Source organism: Pistacia vera, unplaced genomic scaffold (assembly GCF_008641045.1).
Source record: "Pistacia vera cultivar Batoury unplaced genomic scaffold, PisVer_v2 Contig704, whole genome shotgun sequence".
Lineage (NCBI taxonomy): Eukaryota > Viridiplantae > Streptophyta > Magnoliopsida > Sapindales > Anacardiaceae > Pistacia > Pistacia vera.
Genome location: NW_022196562.1, coordinates 466,961 through 490,771, shown reverse-complemented (window position 1 = coordinate 490,771; position 23,811 = coordinate 466,961). Strand labels below are relative to the sequence as shown.

The 23,811-nt window shown below is 35.5% G+C and overlaps 2 protein-coding genes across 2 annotated transcripts; one reads left to right on the top strand and one right to left on the bottom strand.

Annotated features, from left to right (window-relative positions):
- Positions 1 to 5: 5 nt before the first annotated feature.
- LOC116114244 (pumilio homolog 23-like) lies at positions 6 to 18,855 on the bottom strand. The gene is made up of 9 exons (XM_031400403.1): positions 18,771 to 18,855; positions 16,602 to 16,877; positions 16,062 to 16,425; positions 15,646 to 15,948; positions 2,350 to 2,517; positions 1,661 to 1,804; positions 1,359 to 1,478; positions 938 to 1,123; positions 6 to 457 (listed from the first exon to the last, which is right to left on the bottom strand). Exons 2-8 carry the CDS (start codon positions 16,868 to 16,870, stop codon positions 1,091 to 1,093), a joined length of 1,401 nt encoding a protein of 466 aa, XP_031256263.1. The 5' UTR covers positions 16,871 to 16,877; positions 18,771 to 18,855; the 3' UTR covers positions 6 to 457; positions 938 to 1,090.
- A 2,362-nt stretch (positions 18,856 to 21,217) lies between these two features.
- On the top strand, positions 21,218 to 23,183 carry LOC116114215 (zinc finger protein CONSTANS-LIKE 6-like). The gene is made up of 2 exons (XM_031400372.1): positions 21,218 to 22,483; positions 22,770 to 23,183. The coding sequence occupies exons 1-2, from the start codon at positions 21,350 to 21,352 to the stop codon at positions 23,016 to 23,018; spliced, it is 1,383 nt and encodes a 460-aa protein (XP_031256232.1). The 5' UTR covers positions 21,218 to 21,349; the 3' UTR covers positions 23,019 to 23,183.
- The last annotated feature ends 628 nt before the right edge of the window (positions 23,184 to 23,811 follow it).

Sequence of the window (23,811 nt, the reverse complement as noted above, 5' to 3'; positions counted from 1 at the left end):
CCATCTAAAAACAAAATTTCAATTCAACAAAAACTCTTTTCAACTCAACAGTAAAGAGCGTACACAACCATTTATCTTTTGCCGCTCAATGAAACTCTCCAACTAAGTTACAGTTTCAACTCTATTCGATAGTCCTACGAGAATACAGGCCAACCTTCAAGCTTTTAACTTCTTTGAAGACTTCAATGGCCTAACCTTTCTGTGTCGTTTCTTTACTGATCTGTCTTCACAGAGAAATGGCTTTACCGCACTTTCTGCTCCTTTACCAGATGCACCAGTATGCTCAGAAGCAACTAAATTCTTTTTCCTCTTCTTGTTTTTGCCTCTTGAGATGTCATCAGCCATGGCATGTTTGGCATATTTCCCAGTTTGCTGCCCTTCTTTCTCTGGGTGCCGCTTCATGTCTGCCTTGTCCAAACATGGCACAGCAGAATCGAGGGAATTATCAATCTCTTTCCTGCGAAACAGACACAAAATATGGCATTTTAATACAAGAAATCATGTAGCAAGCTGATATCTAGTTCAAGCTTTGATAATAAGCTCCAGAAGATACATGTCCAATGCTCATCTTTAAAGCAAGTCTCACAGTCCTAAGCATCTGATCTTTTACCATCATGCGAATTGCCAGCATATTTTTGTACAAATGAGGCACACTGCACCATACTGTGTATGTGACACATGACATTTTTTTTTTTTTAATATTTTCCACACATAATGTAAACTGCCTTAATCTTGAAGGCAACATATAACTGATTTTATTACTCACTCTTTTGTGGTCTCATGTAAAAAAACATATCTATTAAGTAAAAAGTTCCTTTACACATATTAACCTCAGTATGGACAACTAATATTTATAGCAACCAATTAAAAAAACAACGCAAATTCAATTAACAGGAAAAAGTGGGGGGAAAAACATGAATATGGAACGGCTGCATACACTTTGAAATTTAAAAACTGCTTGCAGAATCAGAGAACCAATAACATGGATCTTAAAACCATTTGGCCAATTCCAATTTGACTTGTCTTCACAGCTAAAGTAACTTTCAAGAAACAGTATACGCGGAATGATGGATCTTGGGGACTCATTCGTTTAACCTACAGCAGCAGCAAGACCCTGACAACACTGCCAAACAGGAAAAAGAAAAACATAATCATGGTTAAAATTAAGATATGAATTTACACATCAAAAGAAGGTTCATTTTGGGTTACTATATTTCCATTAATGTCTTAAATTGCATATTCTGGAAGACATTAAATATAATAACTATAAGTTTATTGCCAGGCTGATTAACATCAGAAGTTCAAATATAGAGGCATACAAAACTAGAAAAGATGAAATGAATGGACCAATATTAGACCTTTTGCTCATGAGTATGGAGTCTTTGAAATGCAGCAATAAGAGCAGCAATTACCACTGACCTCCCCATTTCAATAAGTTCCCTAAATTTTGTACCAAGTTCCTTCCAGATAAACTCCATCTAGTAGTCAAAAGGAGGGAAAAAATAAAAAATCCACAAAAGGTTGACAGCACGTATAAAATGTAAAGGTAGCTGCGAGATAGTAAAATAAGTAGTACAAGAGCTGTTGTAATTAGTTTATGAAAATAAAAGAACTACTACCTATAAAGAACAAGTATATCCACATGTTATAGAAAACATACTTGATCTTGATCTCTTGCATGGGAAATCAATGCTTGAACAACAAAGTTTGCACACTGATGTGATGAAAGATGGAACAATGAATTTCTGAAAACTTTTGTGAACATTTCATTATACAAGCTTTCGGGAGCCACTTCCAGAATTACCTGCAAATTTTTCGGAATTTTAGCAAACCAAAAAATAACAAACTGGTACATGTTTCACAAACAGATGAAGAAATTATAATGGGTAAGCATTCAGTTGCTGTTATATCTAAATGACAAGTCTCATAACTATTTATGCCATCAACATAAAAAACAAAGGAAGAGGATTCAAAATAATATCAGTTAAATGAAGAGTTCTTTGAAAAGATGTACTTTCTCAAAGCGGTGGCTGTATGTTTCCAGGCTAATAGAGTTTATCACATAACAGGACATTATCAATAGAAGACATATGTTCAATGGAATTAACTGTATGCATCAGGACAAACATCACATCTCAATGAAAATTGCAGCAGTCTAATTTGGTCTGTTGAGATTATAGCTATAAAAAGCATATTGTCATGACTTTTCTTCTCTTTGCTGATGGAATATTTATTTCATCGATTCAAATTCATATGTGGGAACAATACACACACATACAGACAAATGATACAGGAAATTAATAAAATGGCAAATACAAAGATAAACAATACCATTGATAGGTTGCTTACCTCCATTAAATGGCTATATGCAGTTTCTTTCATCAAGTCTACAATGCTACTCACAACAGACATCTCTATGAAGTTTCCTTCTACAACATTCTCTTTCTTGCAGCCAAGAAGTACAGGAATTATCTTAAGCAACTCCTCATCGTGCCCCACTAATAGCTTCAAAGCTGTCTTCCAAGAGAAAAAAAATTGTCACTGGCATTATGAATTCAGAAGTACTATAATTCCCAAAAACTTGACGCGTGTTTCCTACAACATGCAAATGTAGCAAGTATACTAGTCGCATAAAGTAATATAATGATGAGTGAGTATCGTTCCCACGAGGATTGTTAGCTAAGCACTAAGTTTTCTACCGTTTTCAAGTTGGAGCAACCGAAATCTTTTGGATTAATGGGAGCAATTTAACCTATTACTAAAACAAAATTACTAAACTGCGAATTAGCTAAGAATGCAAGATGTAAACACGGATAAAAATCAATTCAAGTAAAACGGGTAGGGTTTTGACTTCATTCGGATTTTATGGGTTAGACCTAAGAATTAAACTAAATTCAAATTCATATGCATTGATTGTAAATCGAACTCTCCTAAGTGTTAAACATACCTTCTCAGGCTGAAACATTATTATCAGGAAATGTTCAACACTCCAAGAAGTTATAAGCTACATCGACTGTCTTCCTCTATCGGTTCACCAAGTAGGTGATCCCCACTTCAATCCACATCCCAACTTTCCGGATTATTTTATGCAAAAATGTAAAGTTTATCAAATGGTGGCAGACTCCATAAGCCTAAATATCGAAATACTCTCCACTAATGAGGACTAAACAAAGATGAGAATCAAAAGGTCTTTAAAAGCTTGTAACATTAGGCTCGGGTAGTGGGTTCCAAGAAAAGGATAGGAAAAACAAAGTAAGAGAACTCGGTTTTCCTCATACAAACACTCAAGTAAAATCGAACTCCACTTCTTTTCAACCAACAATCAACATGTCTACTTATTTCCCACCCTCAAACTCGTATCCTTCTTATTTTTGATACCACAAATGCGCAGGTTTAAGGTGTACGTGGCGTTTTTAAACCTGAGATCGCAAAGTACTGCTAGACAGTTTTTAAGGTGGTTACTGGTTTCCAGCCGATATACCCTTAAACCCGGCAACTGAAATTTTTTTTTTTTTTTATGAAAATAAAACAATCAATTGAATTGAGGTGAACTACCTCTTTTATTTTTTATTTTTTTTCCTGCCCTTCTCACAACTCCCAAACTATTCTTTTGGCTTATTCGTACAACTCTTTTTCCGTTCTTTGTGTTTGCACTAAGGCCGAATTCTCCCAAGGGTACGACAAAGTGTTTAGGATAACAGGATCGGACAATTTTCAGTTTGCCAAGAAAAATAAAGCAATACTAATTCATACGGCTCAAACGGGTGACTAGGGACAATTTCATTCCTGGGTCAGCTAAAAAGGCTCAAACGTTCCAACAAGAATGCCTAAATCATCTCCTCAACCATGTCTAATCCTAGAATTTCGCCTCAAGTACTTCTCTACTAGGTTCTAGAGTCCATCAACATTATCAAACTTCACCTAATCACATAAAATGAATCTAAGCATGCCGAAATAAATGAAAATTGTGGTTGAACCACTCAACAAACCTCAACCAAAATTCAGTCAATAAGATAAACTTGAAGCAATGTTTAACATTTCTCAACAATAAAATTGCAACAACCCAATTCTCATCATTGATTTATACAATTCATCATCGGCAAAAACAAGCAAACTAAAGAAAAATAAAAGTGTTTTTTTTTTCTTCAGTTTAAGGCGTACGTGGCGTTGTTATACCAGAGGTTGCCAAGTACTGTTGGGCAGTATTTTAGGCGGGCACTGGTTTCCAGCCAATATACCCTTAAACTAGGTTTTATTTCTATTTCCTACCCCCAAACTAAATATGACATTATCCCCAATGTTCTATTATGCATAAATCAGGAATAGAAAATAAAAAAAACAAACAAAGGTACGAGAATGCTCCCTGTTTAATCCATGAAGTGTCGCTCCACAATGAACACCCGGTCTCGGACTTTTCATCACTCAGAATCTGTCAACTGTGGTGTCTCTTATATTAGCACAAATTCACAACTAACTTGAAAATATTACAACTTAATCTCGTCCTTTCAACAACTAAAAATTAACAGCAACAACTAAACAAGATCCAAAACAAAAAAATTAAAACTGAATTTAATGTTTAGAATGAACAACAAAATCAAATAAACATAAAGACAAACAAAAACAGGTGCTCCGGCTCATTCTTCTTCTTCCTCATCTTCCTCGGAGTCCATCCACTCATCTGAGTTCCAGTCGACCCATTGGTATGCTAAAGTGTCAACGTTGAGCTCCTTAAAGTTATTCTGCATCTCATGCATCATCTGGGTCTGCTCAACCAACCAATCCTGATGTTTTTTCATATATTTCATTAAACCCATCATCTGCTGCATCATTTCTTTCTGTGTAGCTGGAGGATGTGGCAGGGCCTATTCGCTGCCTTTTTGCCCCTGCTCTTGGTTGCGCAGCTTCCGGACAGTCAAGGTGCTTCCTGTAATACTCTAAGTCTAGAACTGGGGCAGCATGAATACGGTGCTCGTTATATCCTGAACCTCGACTCCAGCTCTAAGGCACAAGGCTATGATGAGATGTGAGAAACTGTAACTTGTTCGCCCCGATTTGGAGGCATGTTTAATGCTGTTCAAGATCATGTCTCCCACATCGATACTCTTCCCTGTCACAATAGAGTAAAGCAAAATTGCCTTCTCGTGAGTAACTGTGCTGTAGTGCGATTCCGGCATCAATTTCGCACTGACAAAATATTACCACAGTCGAGCCATCGGTGTCAACTGAGTTCCATTGAGAGTCTTCTTCTGTTTCTTCGATAATTCCCACTCTGCATCCGGTTTGGCAATGACCGAAAGGATGATACCGTCCTCAAACTGTGATCTCTTAAACTACATGTACTCATCCCGAAAAATTTCAGGCAGGCTATAGAACTCATTGATCACCCTTTCCGTAAATGGCACATCAGTCCCTCTTACATAAACTGTACCTTCTTGACAATCTGGGAGATTGGCATAGAACTCCCTTACTAGCGGCTCTACAGTCGCTCGTTCAGGAGCACGCATAAACATCTCCCAACGTCTCCCTCTACTCCAGTCCGAGGCCTGACTTGCGGTCAATCCGCGCTCAGGAATAATACCCTTATCCTTTCTTTGGATTGCCCCCTCATACTTTTTACGGGCTTCATCATTAACAAAACAATTGTCAACGTTCTTCCCGTAAAAGATATGAGGGGGCAATCCAAAGAAAGGATAAAGGTATTATTCTTGAGCGCGGATTGACCGCGAGTCAAACCTCGGACTGGAGTAGAGGGAGACGTTGGGAGATGTTTATGCGTGCTCCTGAACGAGCGGCTGTAGAGCCGCTAGTAAGGGAGTTCTATGCCAATCTCCCGGATTGTCAGGAAGGTACAGTTTATGTCAGAGGGACTGAGGTGCCATTTACGGAAAGGGTGATCAATGAGTTCTATAACCTGCCTGAAATTTTTCGGGATGAATACGTGCAGTTTAAGAGATCACAGTTTAAGGACGGTATCATCCTTCCGGTCATTGCCAAACCGGATGCAGAGTGGGAAGTATCGAAGAAACAGAAGAAGACTCTCAAGGGAACTCAGTTGACACCGATGGCTCGACTGTGGCAATATTTTGTCAGTGCGAAATTGATGCCGAAATCGCACTACAGCGCAGTTACTCACGAGAAGGCAGTTTTGCTTTACTCTATTGCGACAGGGAAGAGTATCGATGTGGGAGGCATGATCTTGAACAGCATTAAACAGGCCTCCAAACTAGGACGAACAAGTTACAGTTTCCCACATCTCATCACAGCCTTGTGCCTTAGAGCTGGAGTCGAGGTTCAAGATGATGAGCACCGTATTCATGCTGCCCCAGTTTTAGACTCAGAGTATTATAGGAAGACCTTGACCGTCCGGAAGCTGCGCAACCAAGAGCAGGGGCAAAAAGGCAGCGAACAGGCCCTGCCACATCCTCCAGCTCCACAACTACACAGAAAGAAATGATGCAGCAGATGATGGATTTAATGAAATATATGAAAAAACTAATTTGGTCTGTTGAGATTATAGCTATAAAAAGCATATTGTCATATGACTTTTCTTCTCTTTGCTGATGGAATATTTATTTCATCGATTCAAATTCNAGTGAGAATGGCCCCTGTATTAAATTTCAGAATTGGCTCTTTCTCCGCAAGTGCTAGTGGGTTTAAATGCAAAAGAGGTCCCCCATTTTGATAATTCACCTTGGCATTTCATAACCACTGCCTCTCCCATCTCATCTTTTATATTTACGCATTTCCCTTTCTAAAAGTTATTGTCTTTAATTTCCTTTTAGAGATGAATGGATCAATCAATCAATAATGCCATTGAAATTGAAAGAATAGTGCTCCACTTCTTCAGGGATTTTTTTTTTCAGTAACTAATGTGTGGTATATATCCACGCGTATGGTGTATACTTATTGAGGTACGACTTTGATGGTCAGTTTCGCTGATAATTTGAGGCTGATCTATTATAGCCAGAGATCTAAAGGCATCAATCCCGATGCTATTATAAAGTAAATTGACACAACATTTTTTCAATTTCTGGGTTCTATCATGTCATGTACTTCTTCCTGCATATTGCGGCAACATCCATGTACGAAAATCTGGCATGTATTCTCTTAAATCGAGGTGTAAAACTGTCAATTTACATTAGAAGATAATTTCTAAATCTGAAAAATGTTTTGTCAAAAATTGTAGATAATTTTACAAAATTTATCCTCAGATATTTATTGACATATATATTAAGGCAAGAACAAGTACCATTATCTATGCACAAGTGGTCAATATCCTAGTCAAGTTGTCTGACAAATTCCATTAGCAATATTACAGGCATCTATTACTTGCAAGAAATCCTATTTAAGAAGTGCATTGAGGAGTTAATTGATTCAACCACCATTAGTGTAGACGGTGAAATCTATGGTTACAGAAAGATAGTTTGATTTCATGAGATTAAGGCCATTAACAATCAGTTGAATTTGCACACACAAAAAAATAATCGTGAAGCAAAAGGGAAACACCAGGGTAGTGTTTGTCGTAGATGTTCAAGTCAGCAAGGCTGAATGAGGCTAATTTAGTGAGGGTAAAGGAAAGAGAGGGTTACCAAAAGTTTAATCGGAGACTAGAACTACGACGGTGATGTATAGTTCTCAAGGGTGAGAACTAGGAGGGGCTTGAAGGTGTAAGGTGTAAGGTTGAATGTTTTATGAGAGGACAAGCCTCTGTTATAAAGTAGTCGTAGGATCTCCGAATCCTAATAAGACTATGAGTCAGTAGTAGAGATTTAGTAAATAGGAAAGTATTTGATTTCCTACCTTTGAAGGAGTTGGAATCTCATTCAATGCAAGATCCATGATCTTAGAGGAATTAGGATATTCATGGATCTTCTAGGAAGATCAAGATTGTACCAAAATAGGAAGTAGATGGTTTTAGAGTTGGAGTAAACTCTGGATTCTTAGAATGATTTGGATCGATGGGCCTAGACCCGAATAAGCTGTTAATGAGGCCTAACCGAATTAGGGCCTTGGTGATTGGATTTGTTCAGTGGACAACCCGATTGATGTAATGAGCTGGCCCATTATGTGAATCTTAACGTGGGCCGAACTTGGATTGGGCTACAGTTTTGGTCCATATAGAAGGTGCTTCGTATTTAGGCCTGCTAAGGTCTATGACATTTTTTGGCCCCAACAACTGGGTGGTCCAGCAGTCAACTAGGACTCTTGGGTGTATTACTCAAGAAGTTTTGAGTTCGATCCACCTGGGTTGCTAATAAGGGTAGCCATTGAGGAGATTTACTAGACTGTCAACTTCAGGGCACCCAGGGATTAGTTGAGGTGCACGCAAACAAATCCGGACACCCTTAGTAAAAAAAAATTAATTAATTTGACACAACTTCATGATAATCACTAGGGGTGAGCACGGCTAGCGGGTAGAACCGAAACCGGAATTGGAACCGAAACTGTACTGGTAGGTTCCAATTCCATTTTTTTAGAATCGACACTATATGATTACGGTTTCGGTTCCTACATGTGTAAGAACCGGAACCGAAACCTGGAAAAAAGAACCTGCAACAGGTACCTTGCTTGGAACCTGCAACGGGTACCTTGTTTTGGAACCTGGGCTAAAATGAAATATCTATGAAGAATGGGGGTCTATTGTAATTTTACATATAAAAAAATTAAAATGGGAAAAATTAAATTTTTACAATAATCTAATTAAATAAATATACAATTATACTTATTACATATAAACTACACCATATAAACAACTTTAATATGTTATAATATATTAATATTAAAGTTTTGATTAAGTGTATAATTGGAATTAGGACCAATTAAAAGTATTTTAATGTTATTAAAAGAATTATTTTTGAATAAAATAGTATATTTGATTGAATAATAATATAATATTTAGTTATTTACTTTAATTATCAAGTTCAAAGTATATCTATAGTAAATTAGTAATTAATTAATTATATAAAATAAATTGATAAACATTAATATATTACCAGTTAAATGATTATTTAATCAATTATAATATTACATTATAGTTAAATAATTACTTAATTAATTATAAGTTTATAACATTACATTAGTAATTTAGTAAATTATAAAATTGCTTTGACATAATATCGAGAGATAACAAAATTTATTCAAGTATTTGAATCTATAACCGATCCAAGGTTACCTGAGTTTTTCAAAACGAGCAATCAAGAATTATGCAAAAAAAGCTCAACAACAAGATTAAGAATCTCAAAATAACTTTAGTTCTTTTCAATATTTGATATCTGGATCCGGAACTAACTATCGGAATACTAAATTATTATTTTAGTTTATGTTGTATTTTTTTTTTTTAATTTTAGTGTTTTTAAATTAGTGTTATTTTTTTTATTTTAAGTTATTATATTTAATATTTGTATTGAATAAAGTTCTATTTTTAATTTTTTATCATTTTTTAAAAATTAAATACAAATACAAATACTCAAATTTGGTGTGATTTTTGATGTAAAATTTAATACTTAAATTACTTAACAAAATTAAAATAAAAATAAAAAAAGCGAAATTAAAAATTTTATTTTTATTCGTGCTACAATACCACGCCATTTTTTGGCGTGGTGCTTTGGCACCAACCCACGCCAATTTGGTGCTTTGACGCCACTTGGGCTGGGTTGGAGATGCCCTAATACAACCTCCGAACACATTTTGCAGTGACATCAACCCAGATCTATCGTGCCACTAAATTCTTTTTCAACTCTTCTAATTTCAATCTGAGCGGCCAACTATCACACTCAACAAACAAATTTAAACTACAACATCAAAAATACCCACAAAGCATACATTACTCACAGTTTTTGTTAAAATATTTAAACTTCAATTGAAATTAGCTTACTTGATAGCTAACAAACTGAAAGTTACAAAACGAACCCAGATGTTAAAACAGAATAAAAAGAAATGCAACGGAAGAGATTATGAAACGCAGGTTCATTGAGTACTTTTATCAAACAGATGGTGGATTGACTATACTTTATCTAAAAACAACTAAAAAAACCGTCGAATTAGCAATCCATATCAAGAAAATAACTCAAAATCGGGAGAAGAAATGAGAAACAAATTAAGTACCAGAACACAAAATTAAATTACAAAAGAGCAATACAAGAGTTAAACTAGTATTTGAAATTCATGATTACCTCTTTTTCTCTTTTAAATCCTCAGGCTAAGATTACTCTTTAAAAAAAACCGGATCGGATGGGATAATTTACAACTCAATAATCTAGAATTGTCATTGAGTTTAGTATTGGGCCTAAATTTATTACTTAAATAACTTGGGCGCGGTTTCTAGGGCTGGCCTAATGGGCTGAAACCCGTTGAGGTACAAACATTTGATGCCCAGTCCCCACCCGTTGTTTTAAAATAAACCCCGACTCAAAATTTTACAATCCCTCTACATGTAACATATCCTCCGTACACTCATCTAATAAAATTATTATTGTATATTTACCTCGAAAATCATTACTAGAATGGTGATTAGTAGAAAAAAAAATAATATTATTTTTAAATTTATTTAAAACTAATACTATAATGTAATTTGATGGGAAAAAAAACGTATATATTATAGAATTTTAGAAAAACATATAAATTTAACGGGATATTGTCTACCAACCATTTTTATTATCATATTGAAAGTCTCACCCAAACATATTTACTAGTAAAGAAAACAAGCTTTATAAATCGAGTGCTAGACTCATTCACTAGAGATATATAGTATGTACAAAATCGACCATCATAATGAGCCACATTGACTAAAAGCAAATCCGTGACATTTCCTATCATATTTACAATGGTTTAAAACCAAATTGGGTAAAGTTATTTGGTTTTTTGATAAAAATGGTGATGTGAATAAGAATAATGGGTAGAGAAGTCATTGTCGAGGCTAGGAATATGTCACATTTATTCGTAGTAGTAGAGTTTGATTTTTAAGGCACACATTGGATTCGTGGATGAGGTATCCACATCATCACTTATCCTTATTCTCTATCTTTCATTAGTAAAACACACACCAATTAATACGTTTCCATCTTAATTTTGTCAGCTTTTCCGCTGCCCGATGTTGATTGTTGTTATCCAAATTAATTAAGGGTGTACTCATTATTCTGATACTTTTTAAAATAATATTTAAAAAAAATTGGATGGTTATTAGTGATGTAGGATTTGAAAATTAACAAAATATTCACTTAGGTTTGTTTATTTACTAAACACCCCTATAATAAAATATTAAAAATTAACAAAAGCACCTCTACTCACCAATTAATACCGACGGCCGCCACCACCATCGGAGGGTGATTGGAGTCGTCGTATCGATGCACGACCGATTGGATCTAGCCATTCGTGTGCTGATATAGCCTTTTTTGGCCAGATCTATGGTGGATCTAGCCAAAAAGGCCAAATTACGCTAGATCTACCCCTTAACGGCCAGATCTAGTTGTAGTGTGGTCAACGACGGCCATATCTTGGCCATCATTGACGACTAGCTACACCAAGGATCTGATCTTTTTCGGCCAGATCCATTGTGAATCTAGCTGAAAAATGCTAGATCGACGCACTACCACCAGATCCACCATAGTGTTTCATATACTAGATTCTGACCAACTTCTGACGGCAGTACCAAAATCTAATAAATGTGGGTTACTGCGGTATTTCGTTAATTTCTAAAAAAAAAAAAAATTGGTGGGTGTTTAGTTAAATTAACAAGCCTAGGAGGTTTAAAAAATTGAATAAAATAGAATAATATTTTGAGAATAAGGAAATAAATGTGTATTTTGGATAGAATAGGCATAGATAGAGAAAATTGTGTACCAAAGGGTCCCTAAGTCTTTTATTCACCAACCCAATAGAAAATCTGAAATTCACCTCACTTTATATTTCTCACACTCTACTTCAAAATATCATAGAGTGATTCGATGGAGATTCTTGGGCATATCACTCAGGGATCTTGAGTTTAACTATCTCCTTAATTACTTATAAGGATAGTCACTAGAGTTCTTATCGGTCAGTAATTTCAAGGTTCCGGGAGATTAGTTGAGATACGCATAAACTAGTCGACTCAAAAAAAAAAAAAAAAAAACAAATTCGAGAGAAGTGCTTTAATTATATTTATGTTATATAACGCGTCGTAGTTGAGGTATAGTGATGCGATAATCACCTAATTCTTGTATTGAATTTCACTTGATGATAACCCTAAAATAACTTGTTTAGCTTGAGCTTGATTGTTTAAAACTCTGGAGAGATATTTTTGACCATATACCGAAATACGTTATACTTTCCATTACAGAGATTCAAAGCTTCAAGAAAAAGATAGGATCACGGGGACCGCAACATAGAGCTTATTCTCATCCTCACCACTAAAAGGCCCCACGAGAAATCCCTTCGATAGAGCTTCCACCAATCAAAACTCAAACCTCTGGATCATCTTCAGACACTCAGCCAATTGCTTCCCAGATAAGGCCATTTCATGGTTCCTTTCTTTGCAGAAACCCCAAAGTGCATCCTAGGGCCACACTCGAGCTGAAAAAAGCGATGCTTGTGGTCACCATCCCTTTTTTCCTATACAAATTTTTGTAATAAAGTGAAATTTAGAACAAAATTTAGTAACCCTTTTGGTTTTCAATCCAATTTCTGAGTCTGAGTCGATGATTACTAGTAAAAATGTTGCCAATGCCGTTGGTGGGAAAAGCGCTCGAGCTTGTGACAGTTGTATAAGAAACGAGCTCGATGGTACTGTACTGTGATGATGCGTTTCTTTGCCAAGCTTGTGGATTCTTCGGTTCACTCGGCTAATCCCCTTGCACGTAGACTGAAAGAGTTCGATTGAAAACTGCGTCGTTTAGTCTTCAAGTGGGTGGTGGTGGTGGTGGTGGTGGAGGAGGAGAAGGAGGAGCTGCTGTTTCGGAGAATTCGAGTGCCTTCATGGCACCGAGGGTTCACCAGGAAGGCCAGAACCGCTCGACATGGGAAGCCCTCAAACCTGATCATCATCATCAACTAATACGAAATCCTCTTCCTTTTGTCCCGAAGTTGTGGCGATGAGATATATCTCAAGAGATCAATGAAGAAGACCAGCTTCTTATCGGTTCCGATTTTCGATCCCTTTGCAGCCGAGCTATGTACGTCTGCCAACTCAAACAATGAAACGGAAAAGAGAGCGAGATGGAGATCAGTGAAATGGAAGTGAATCGAAGTGACTGCAGGAGTATAGGAAATTCAAACACGGGAGATGTGGATAGTTTACATGGATTTCTTCCATCTGACATGGAGCTTGCTGAGTTTGCAGCTGATAGAGAATTTCGCGGAAAGGGTTTTGAGAATGTTCGTTCGCCATGGAAGAGTTGGGGTTGAAGGTTACAAAGAGAAAGATTTGAGGATGTTGCTTGGGGAATAGTGGGAAAGTGAAGGTGAAATGAAGATGAAGAGGGTGTTAATACTAAGGGTGTAAAGTGAGAGGAAATCGACATGGAAAAAAGACCTTTGAGTTGATTTCGATTATGATGATGATTCTCCGACTGCAACATGTACCGGAGAGGAAGATGAGAAGATTTTTAAAGAAGATTTGCATGGAGAACAAGTGGAACGAATTTTGAAGAAGAAGAAGAGTGTTCAAAGATGAAGAAGAGAGAAAAATATTGTTGAGCTTGATTATGAAGCCGTGATAAACTGTCTTGGGCAAGCCAAGGCTCTCCTGGACCACGCGGCAGCCGCCGAATTGACCTTGATGATGTTGGCTGACTGCATGGTAGCTTATTTTTATTTTTGTAATTTCATTTTTGTGCATGCAAACATTGTATCGTAGTGGATGTTTCTACCTGGAACATTCCTGTCGCGTCGAAAGATGTCATCGGAAAACGCAATATTACTGTGATTAATGTTTATGCTTCACGCATCTCTAGAATTCAGCTATGGAAATCAATTATAGAAACCCTACCGATATGGGAATCGATTCTTCTACTCTCTACTATTGATTCTGCTTATTGGCTAGTAATCGTGATATAATTTTGTGAATATGTTTGTGCAGCTGATTGTGGGACTGACCTCCACCACACTTATGTGGGCATTGGGACACATCCGGCCATGGTAGACGGAGGAAGAGAGGCAAGAGTGTCGAGATACGCGAGAAACGCGTCGAACACGGTTGTTTCGAAGAAAATACGGTACGAGGTTCGGAAATTGAATGCAGAGAAAGCCCTAGAATGAAGGAGGTTCGTGAAGAGGCATCCTTTGCAGGAGGAACTCAAGCTTTCCTTTGTTTAACAGTAAATTAACAACGTCTAGATGTGAACTCCCTGTTTAATTAGTTTTACTATGTTGTCTTTATAACAAATCATCGAGTAACTAGAGCTAATCATGTGTTGATAGTATCCATAAATGAATAAAACAAAAAATAAAAAAGCTTAATGTATATGCTTTCGTGCTTATTATAACTGTATTTAACATATGTTTACTTGGATTTCTTCCTAATTTCACTCTAATTTCTTTGGAGACATATTGCATTTCATCAAATTGAAGGTTGAAATGCTTGGACAGTAGCTAAAAATGGCATATTTTGTCAGTTTTCGGATTCTCACAATTTGCCAACTGATGCTAAAATGTATACTGACACTTGTGGAGCCAAACTTTTTCAAGTTATCGACATTCCACGCTGAAAAAACGAACAAAATTTCTATATAAATTAAATACTACTTATTACTTTAGAGGTCCTGACTTAGTACTAATTATTCAGTTTTAAAATTTACTTTAAGATAAAACATTCAAATACAAAGCTTTGTTACTGAATAAGTTATTAGAAATTTGAGTTTATAAATAGCATAGACATCTTATAACTAGTAATTATACGTTTGATGAATATTCAAATATGATTGAAAGACTTTCAAATCCCACCCATTTGCTCATATGCAAATCATGAGAAGCAACACTTGATCCAGTCTAGCGAAATTTACTGTAAATATTATCTGGCTTATTTCTTTGATTTCACAAAGTCATCAGTCAAACAATTAACTGCTAGTAGTCGACTTTTATGGCAAGATTAATGCACTGTTCGCAACAAAGGCTGTTTGAATTGAAGAAGACATTTACAGCGTAATTTGGATAGTGAGAGAGTGAGAGTGAGAGTGAGAATTTCCCCTGGAATAAGAATTCTACAAAAAGAAAACAAAATTGTAGACACAGACCTTATTGTATAAAGAACAAGTTATTGTATAAAGAACATTAAAGAAGAGAATTTATTAACCAAAAAAAATTAAACCAGGAGAAGTTTTATTTAAACTATCACAAACTTTATCGTACAAAGAACATTAAGAAGAGAATTTAACATGTTAAGACAATAAAAGAAACAAAATATTGCTTAAACATATTTCAATTTTCAGAAAATTAGTTGACTACTGAACAGAAAATTTAAGGACTCAGAAACAGGTCCCAGGATCATATACTCATATTTGAAGTTCTAAATTCTCATATTAATCTTCACATCTAGATAAAACATCTCAAGGCTCATTTGACCATGCTAGTCAAGTATGGTAAAAAAGGACATTTGATTCAAAATTACAACAGCCTACTTATTCATTATATGTTTTAACAATGAAAATAATCAAACCAGAGTAAATGTAAACATGCCTGCAAAACCAAACTGCTGTACTGATCAGTTTGCAGTGTCTTAATATCTTTCTTGGAACATTTTAATATCCCTGATATAAGTAGCTTCAATAAATCTGAAAATAACAGGTGCGGATGTGGTAAATCATTTCCAGATAATCGAAAGGCATTCAAATTTAACCGCTCTGCAAGAACAGCTGACGGCTTTGCCCGATGAAATTCTGAGGAATCTAATGGTACTCCTTTACAAAGACAAAAAAGACTCTGAAAGACATGAGATCCATAGCAATTACACATCAAATCAACAGGATTGCTAACAATCACCTGGCAAGATGGAAAGAAGAAATAAACAAAAATGGTAAGCAGAAATCTATTCCTAAAGACTGCAGCAAAACTAAAATTCATCACCTTATCTTGACATGAAAAACATCAGATACCTTGCATATCATAGTTAGAGTCTCTTCGACAACAGAATAGTTCTGTTCATCTTGAAGATGCACAGCTAAAGACTTGAGAGCTGTCTCAGCTACATGAGATCCAGATCTATCCATAGCAATAGCAGGAAAGAACTTTGCACAGCCTCGGAGGAAACCACAAAGGTGGTCCACATCACAGCCTTCAAGGAGTGTCTGCAAAGTGTGACTTATGATGTAATCAGTTGCAAGTTCAAACTCTTTCCCTCTAGTTTCCTCAAGGGCATTACGACATAAAACTGATCGCTCCTCCAAATCAGCCTCATTACTTTCAAAAAGATTTGCAATCTCTGAAAAGTATTTTGCTAAATCAGGGTCAACCTGTTTCCTACAAAGATAATTCAATTTGCATACGTGATTACACCGGCCACCATCCAAATTGATCATTAACAATAGTTAAAAACACATGACACGAGTACATACTGTTCAATCTCAAAACCCAGATGATGATCAGAGCAAAAACTACCAAAATCATCATTAATTTAAGTAAACAAGTAGCAATACCTAACAACCGATGTTTGTGGCTCTGATGAACTATGATGCTTCCAAGATTTGTGGGACTTTGCTGTTCCATCATGGCCACGCCCAGATACATTTTTCTTGGAAGTATTAGCATCAAGACTGAAACTTTCTTTCTTAGCCTTACTGCTCAAGTTGTTTCTCTTCCAACCATGTTTATATGATTTATCATCCTCAACCATCAAGCTGTCCTCCACTGATTTACGGATTCTAGGTCTCTTCGAAGGTAAAGCTTTTGAACCAACAGAAACCATCCACACGCTAACACAAAAACACTTCCTTAGTAATAACCCCTACAGTATAGAAGTGTGCAAAACTGGATATCCGATCCGGTTGGGGTTTTAGCTGATCCAATCCGAATCCGATCCAGATTTTTGGATATCCGATTTTTCGAATATCCAATTTTTTGGATCAGATCAACCGAATATCCGAAATTGATCCAAATTTAAGAAAAATGCTTCTTTAAAATATCAAATTCCTCCATTCTTCAATAGCCAAGACAGAATTTATTAAAATCGGAATTAAATAATGCATGATTACAAAATTATTAAGCCACAAGTTGATGTGCACACATTAGAGATTAAAAGAAGCTAAAAAAATAGTTCTAAAAGATTACTGAATTTTATATATATTTATAAGAGGAATCAGTAGATTACATCATAGGCAAAAGAGAAAAGATAAAATCCTAAGACCATCTCAAACCCATTACACCAATTTGGTGCAAAATTACACTAAATTGGTGCAAATTTTGATACAAAATACTATTTCATCTCTAACCCATAACACCAAATATTATACCAAAAAGAATATTTCTTAAAATATTCTTTAGAATATTCTTTTTTTCTTTTATTGTAATAATCAACAATTAATCTATTTCACTCATTATTTTTGTATATATTAATTAAATATTGGGAATGATATTTTTATTAAATAATAATTATTTTGAAAATTATACTAATTTAATAAAATTAAGCATTTATTTAATCAAATAAACATTATATTTAATATAGAAAAACATGATAGAAAACATTACATCTAATATAAAATTGCTTTGACATAATATCGAGAAGATAACAAAATTTTATTCAAGTATTTGAATTCTATAACCGATCCAAGGTTACCTGAGTTTTTTCAAAACGAGCAATCAAGAATTATGCAAAAAAGAGCTCAACAACAAGATTAAGAATCTCAAAATAACTTTAGTTCTTTTCAATATTTTGATGATCTTACTGGATCCGGAACTAATCTATCGGAATACTAAATTATTATTTTAGTTTATGTTGTATTTTTTTTTTTTAATTTTAGTGTTTTTAAATTAGTGTTAATTTTTATTTTAAGTTATTATAATTTAATATTTGTATTGAATAAAGTTCTATTTTTAATTTTTTATCATTTTTTAAAAAATTAAATACAAATACAAATACTCAAATTTGGTGTGATTTTTGATGTAAAATTTAATACTTAAATTAACTTAACAAAATTAAAAATAAAAATAAAAAAAAGCGAAATTAAAAAATTTATTTTTTATTCGTGCTACAATACCACGCCATTTTTTGGCGTGGTGCTTTGGCACCAACCCACGCCAATTTGGTGCTTTTGACGCCACTTGGGCGTGGGTTGGAGATGCCCTAATACAACCTCCGAACACATTTTGCAGTGACATCAACCCAGATCCTATCGTAGCCACTAAATTCTTTTTCAGACTCTTCTAATTTCAATCTGAGGCGGCCAACTATACAACTCAACAAACAAATTTAAACTACAACATCAAAAATAACCACAAAGCATACATTACTCACAGTTTTTGTTAAAATATTTAAACTTCAAATTGAAATTAAGCTTACTTGATAGCTAATCAAACTGAAAGTTACAAAACGAACCCAGATGTTAAAACAGAATAAAAAGATAATGCAACAGGAAGAGATTATGAAACGCAGGTTCATTGAGTACTTTTATCAAACAGATGGTGGATTGACTATACTTTTATCTAAAAACAAACTAAAAAACCGTCGAATTAGCAATCCATATCAAGAAAATAACTCAAAATCGTGGAGAAGAAATGAAGAACAAATTAAGTAACCAGTAACCACAAAATTCAAATTACAAAAAGAGCAATACAAAGAGTTAAATCCAGTATTTGAAATTCATGATTACCTCTTTTTCTCTTTTAAATCCTCAGGCTAAGATTACTCTTTTAAAAAACCGGATCGGAATGGGATAATTTACAACTCAATAATCTAGAATTGTCATATGAGTTTAGTATTGGGCCTAAATTTATTAGGCTTAAAAATAACTTGGGCGCGTAGTTCTAGGGCTGGGCCTAATGGGCTGAAAAGCCCGTTGAGGTACAAACATTTGATGCCCAGTCCCCAGCCCGTTGTTTTAAAATAAACCCCGACTCAAAATTTTACAATCCCTCTACATGTAACATATCCTTCGTACACTCATCTAATAAAATTATATATTATGTATGTATTTACCTCGAAAATCATTAACTAGAATGGTGATTAGTAGAAAAGAGAAAATAATATTATTTTTAAATTTATTTTAAAACTAATAACTATAATAGTAATTTGATGGGAAAAAAACGTATATATTATGAAATTTTGTAGAAAAGACATATAAATTTAACGGGATATATTGTCTAACCAAACCATTTTTATTATCATATTGAAAGTCTCACCCAAAACATATTTACTAAGTAAAGAAAACTCAAAGCTTTATAAATCGAGTGCTAGACTCATTCACTAGAGATATATAGTATGTGACAAAATCGACCATCATAATGAGCCAGCATTGATACTAAAAGCAAATCCGTGACATTTCCTATCATATTTACAATGGTTTAAAACCAAAATTGGGTAAAGTTATTTGGTATTTTGATAAAAATGGTGATGTGAATAAGATAAATGGGTAGAGAAAAGTCATTGTCGAGGCTAGGAATATGTCGACATTTATTCGTAGTAGTAGAGTTTGATTTTTAAGGCACACATTGGATTCGTGGATGAGGTATCCACATCATCACATTATCCTTATTCTCTATCTTTCATTAGTAAAACAACACCAATTAATACGATTTCCATCTTAATTTTGTCAAGCTTTTCCGCTGCCCGATGTTGATTGTTGTTATCCAAATTAATTAAGGGTGTACTCATTATTCTGATACTTTTTAAAATAATATTTAAAAAAAAAAATTGGATGGTTATTATGATGTAGGATTTGAAAATTAACAAAAATATTCACTTAGGTTTGTTTATTTACTAAACACCCCTATAATAAAATATTAAAAATTAACAAAAGCACCTCTACTCACCAATTAAATACCGACGGCCGGCCACCACCATCGGAGGGTGATTGGAGTCGTCGTATCGATGCACGACCGATTGGATCTAGCCAGTCGTGTGCTGATATAGCCTTTTTTGGCCAGATCTATGGTGGATCTAGCCAGAAAAGGCCAAATTTACGGCTAGATCTAGCCATTAACGGCCAGATCTAGTTGTATTTGGTGGTCAACGACGGCCATATCTTGGCCATCATTGACGACTAGCTACAACCAAGGATCTGATCTTTTTCGGCCAGATCCATTGTGAATCTAGCTGAAAAATGCTAGATCGACGCACTACCAGCCAGATCCAGCCAATAGTGTGTCATTATACTAGATTCTGACCAACTTCTGACGGCAGTAGCCAAAATCTAATAAATGTGGGTTACTGCGGTATTTTCGTTAATTTCTAAAAAAAAAAAAATTGGTGGGTGTTTAGTTAAATTAACAAGCCTAGGAGGTTTAAAAGAATTGAATAAAATAGAATAATATTTTGAGAATAAGGAAATAAATGTGTATTTTGGATAGAATAGGCAATAGGATAGAGAAAAATTGTGTACCAAAGGGTCCCTAAGTCTTTTATTCACCAACCCAAAGTAGAAAATCTGAAATTCACCTCACTTTATATTTCTCACACTCTACTTCAAAATATCAATAGAGTGATTCGATGGAGACTCTTAGGCATATCACTCAAGAGGTCTTGAGTTCACGTCTCTCCTCAATTACTGATAAGGATAGCCACTAGAGTTTTTATCCGATCGATAGATTCAAGGTTCCAAGAGATTAGTTGAGATATGCGTAAACTGGTTTTGACATTCTCAAACAAAAAAAAAAAAAAAAAGGGTCGAGAGAAGTGCTTTATCAATATTGATGTATAATAACGCGTCGTAGTTGATGTATAGTGATGCGATAATCACCTAATTCTTGTATTGAATTTCACTTGATGATAAACCCTAAAATAACATTGTTTAGCTTGAGATTAGTTGTTTAAAACTCTGGAGAGATATTTTTGACCATACCGAAATACGTTATACATTCCATTACAGATAATTCAAAGCTTTAAGAAAAAGATAGGATCACGGGGACCGCAACATAGAGCTTATTCTCATCCTCACCACTAAAAGGCCCCACGAGAAATCCCTTCGATTAGAGCTTCCACCAATCAAAACTCAAACCTCTGGATCATCTTCAGACGCTCAGCCAATTGCATTCCAGATAAGGCCATTTCATGGTTCCTTTCTTTGCAGAAAACCCAAAAGTGCATCCCTAGGGCCACACTCGAGCTGAAAAAAGCGGTGCTTGTGGGTCACCATCCCTTTTTCCTATACAAATTATTGTAATAAAGAGTGAAATTTAGAACAAAATTTAGTAACCCTTTTTGGTTTTCAATCCAATTTCTGAGTCTGAGTCGATGATTACTAGTAAAAATGTTGCCAATGCCGTTGGTGGGAAAACGGCTCGAGCTTGTGACAGTTGTATAAAGAAACGAGCTCGATGGTACTGTACTGCTGATGATGCGTTTCTTTGCCAAGCTTGTGATTCTTCGGTTCACTCGGCTAATCCCCTTGCACGTAGACATGAAAGAGTTCGATTGAAAACTGCGTCGTTTAAGTCTTCAAGTGGTGGTGGTCGTGGTGGTGGTGGTGGAGGAGGAGAAGGAGGAGCTGCTGTTTCGGAGAATTCAGTGCCTTCATGGCACCGAGGGTTCACCAGGAAGGCCAGAACGCCTCGACATGGGAAGCCCTCAAAACCTGATCATCATCATCAACTAATACGAAATCCTCTTCCTTTTGTCCCAGAAGTTGGTGGCGATGAGATATCTCAAGAGATCAATGAAGAAGAACAGCTTCTTTATCGGGTTCCGATTTTCGATCCCTTTGCAGCCGAGCTATGTACGTCTGCCAACTCAAACAATGAAACGGAAAAGAAGAGCGAGATTAGAGATCATGTAAATGGAAGTGAATCAAAAGTGATTGCAGGAGGTTATGGAAATTCAAACACGGGAGATGTGGATAGTTTACATGGATTTCTTCCATCTGACATTGAGCTTGCTGAGTTTGCAGCTGATGTAGAGAATTTGCTGGGAAGGAGTTTTGAGAATGAGTCGTTCGCCATGGAAGAGTTGGGGTTGAAGGATTACAAAGAGAAAGATTTGAAGGAGTGTTGCCTGGGGAATAGTGGGAAAGTGAAGGTTGAAGATGAAGATGAAGAGGGTGTTAATACTAAGGAGTGTAAAGTTGAGAGTGAAATCGACATGGAAAAAGAACCTTTTGAGTTGAATTTCGATTATGATGATGATTCTCCGACTGCAACATGTACCGGAGAGGAAGATGAGAAGATTTTTAAAGAAGAGTTTGCCATGGAGACAAGTGGAGGAATCTTTGAAGAAGAAGAAGAAGATGGTTCAAAGATGAAGAAGAAGAGAAAAATATTGTTGAGCTTGGATTATGAAGCCGTGATAACTGCTTGGGCAAGCCAAGGCTCTCCGTGGACCACCGGCAGCCGCCCGGAATTTGACCTTGATGAATGTTGGCCTGACTGCATGGTACGTTTATTTTTTATTTTTGTAATTTCATTTTTGTGCATGCAAACATTGTATCGTAGTGGATGTTTCTACCTGGAACATTCTGTCGCGTCGAAAGATGTCATCGGAAAAACGCAATATTACTGTGATTAATGTTTATGTTTCACGCATCTCTAGAATTCAACTATGGAAATCAATTATAGAAACCCTACCGAATAGGGGAATCGATTCTTCGTACTCTTTACTATTGATTCTTGCTTATTGGCTAGTAATCGTGGATATAAATGTTGTGAATATGTTTGTGCAGGCTGATTGTGGGACTGACCTCCACCACACTTATGTGGGCATTGGGACACATCCGGCCATGGTAGACGGAGGAAGAGAGGCAAGAGTGTCGAGATACCGAGAGAAACGTCGAACACGGTTGTTTTCGAAGAAAATACGGTACGAGGTTCGGAAATTGAATGCAGAGAAGAGGCCTAGAATGAAAGGGAGGTTCGTGAAGAGGGCATCCTTTGCAGGAGGAACTCAAGCTTTTCCTTTGTTTAACAAGTAAATTAACAACGTCTAGATGTGAACTCCCTGTTTAATTAGTTTACTTATGTTGTTTTTATAGCAAGATCATAGAGTAAACTTGAGCTAATCATGTGTTGATAGTATCCAATAAATTGAATAAAAACAAAAAAATAAAAAAGCTTAGATGTATATGCTTTCGTGCTTATTATAACTGTATTTAACATATGTTTACTTGGAATTTCTTCCTTAATTTCACTCTAATTTCTTTGGAGACATATTGCATTTCATCAAAATTGAAGGGTTGAAAGCTTGAGACAGTCGCTAAAAATGGCATATTTTGTCAGCTTCGGGATTCTCACAATTAGCCTACTGTCTGCTACTGACTGACACTTATGGAGCCAAACTTTTTCAAGTTATCGACATTCCACGCTGCAAAAATGAACAAAATTTCATATCAATTAAATACTACTTATTACTTTAGAGGGTCCGCTGACTCAGTACTAATTATTCGTATTTTATAAATTTACTTTAGAGATAAAACATTCAAATACCAAAGCTTTGTTACATGAATAAGGTTATTAGAAATTTGAGTTTATAAATAGGCAATAGAACGATCTTATACTAAGTTAATTACGTTTGATATATTCAAATATGATTGAAAGACATTCAAATCCCCCATTTTTGTTGCATCATATGCAAATCATATGAGAAGCAAACACTTTGATCCAGTCTAGCGAAATTTACTGTAAATATATCTGGCTTATTTCTTGATTTCACAAAGTCATCAGTCAAACAATTAACATGCAGTAGTCGACTTTTATGGCAAGATTAAT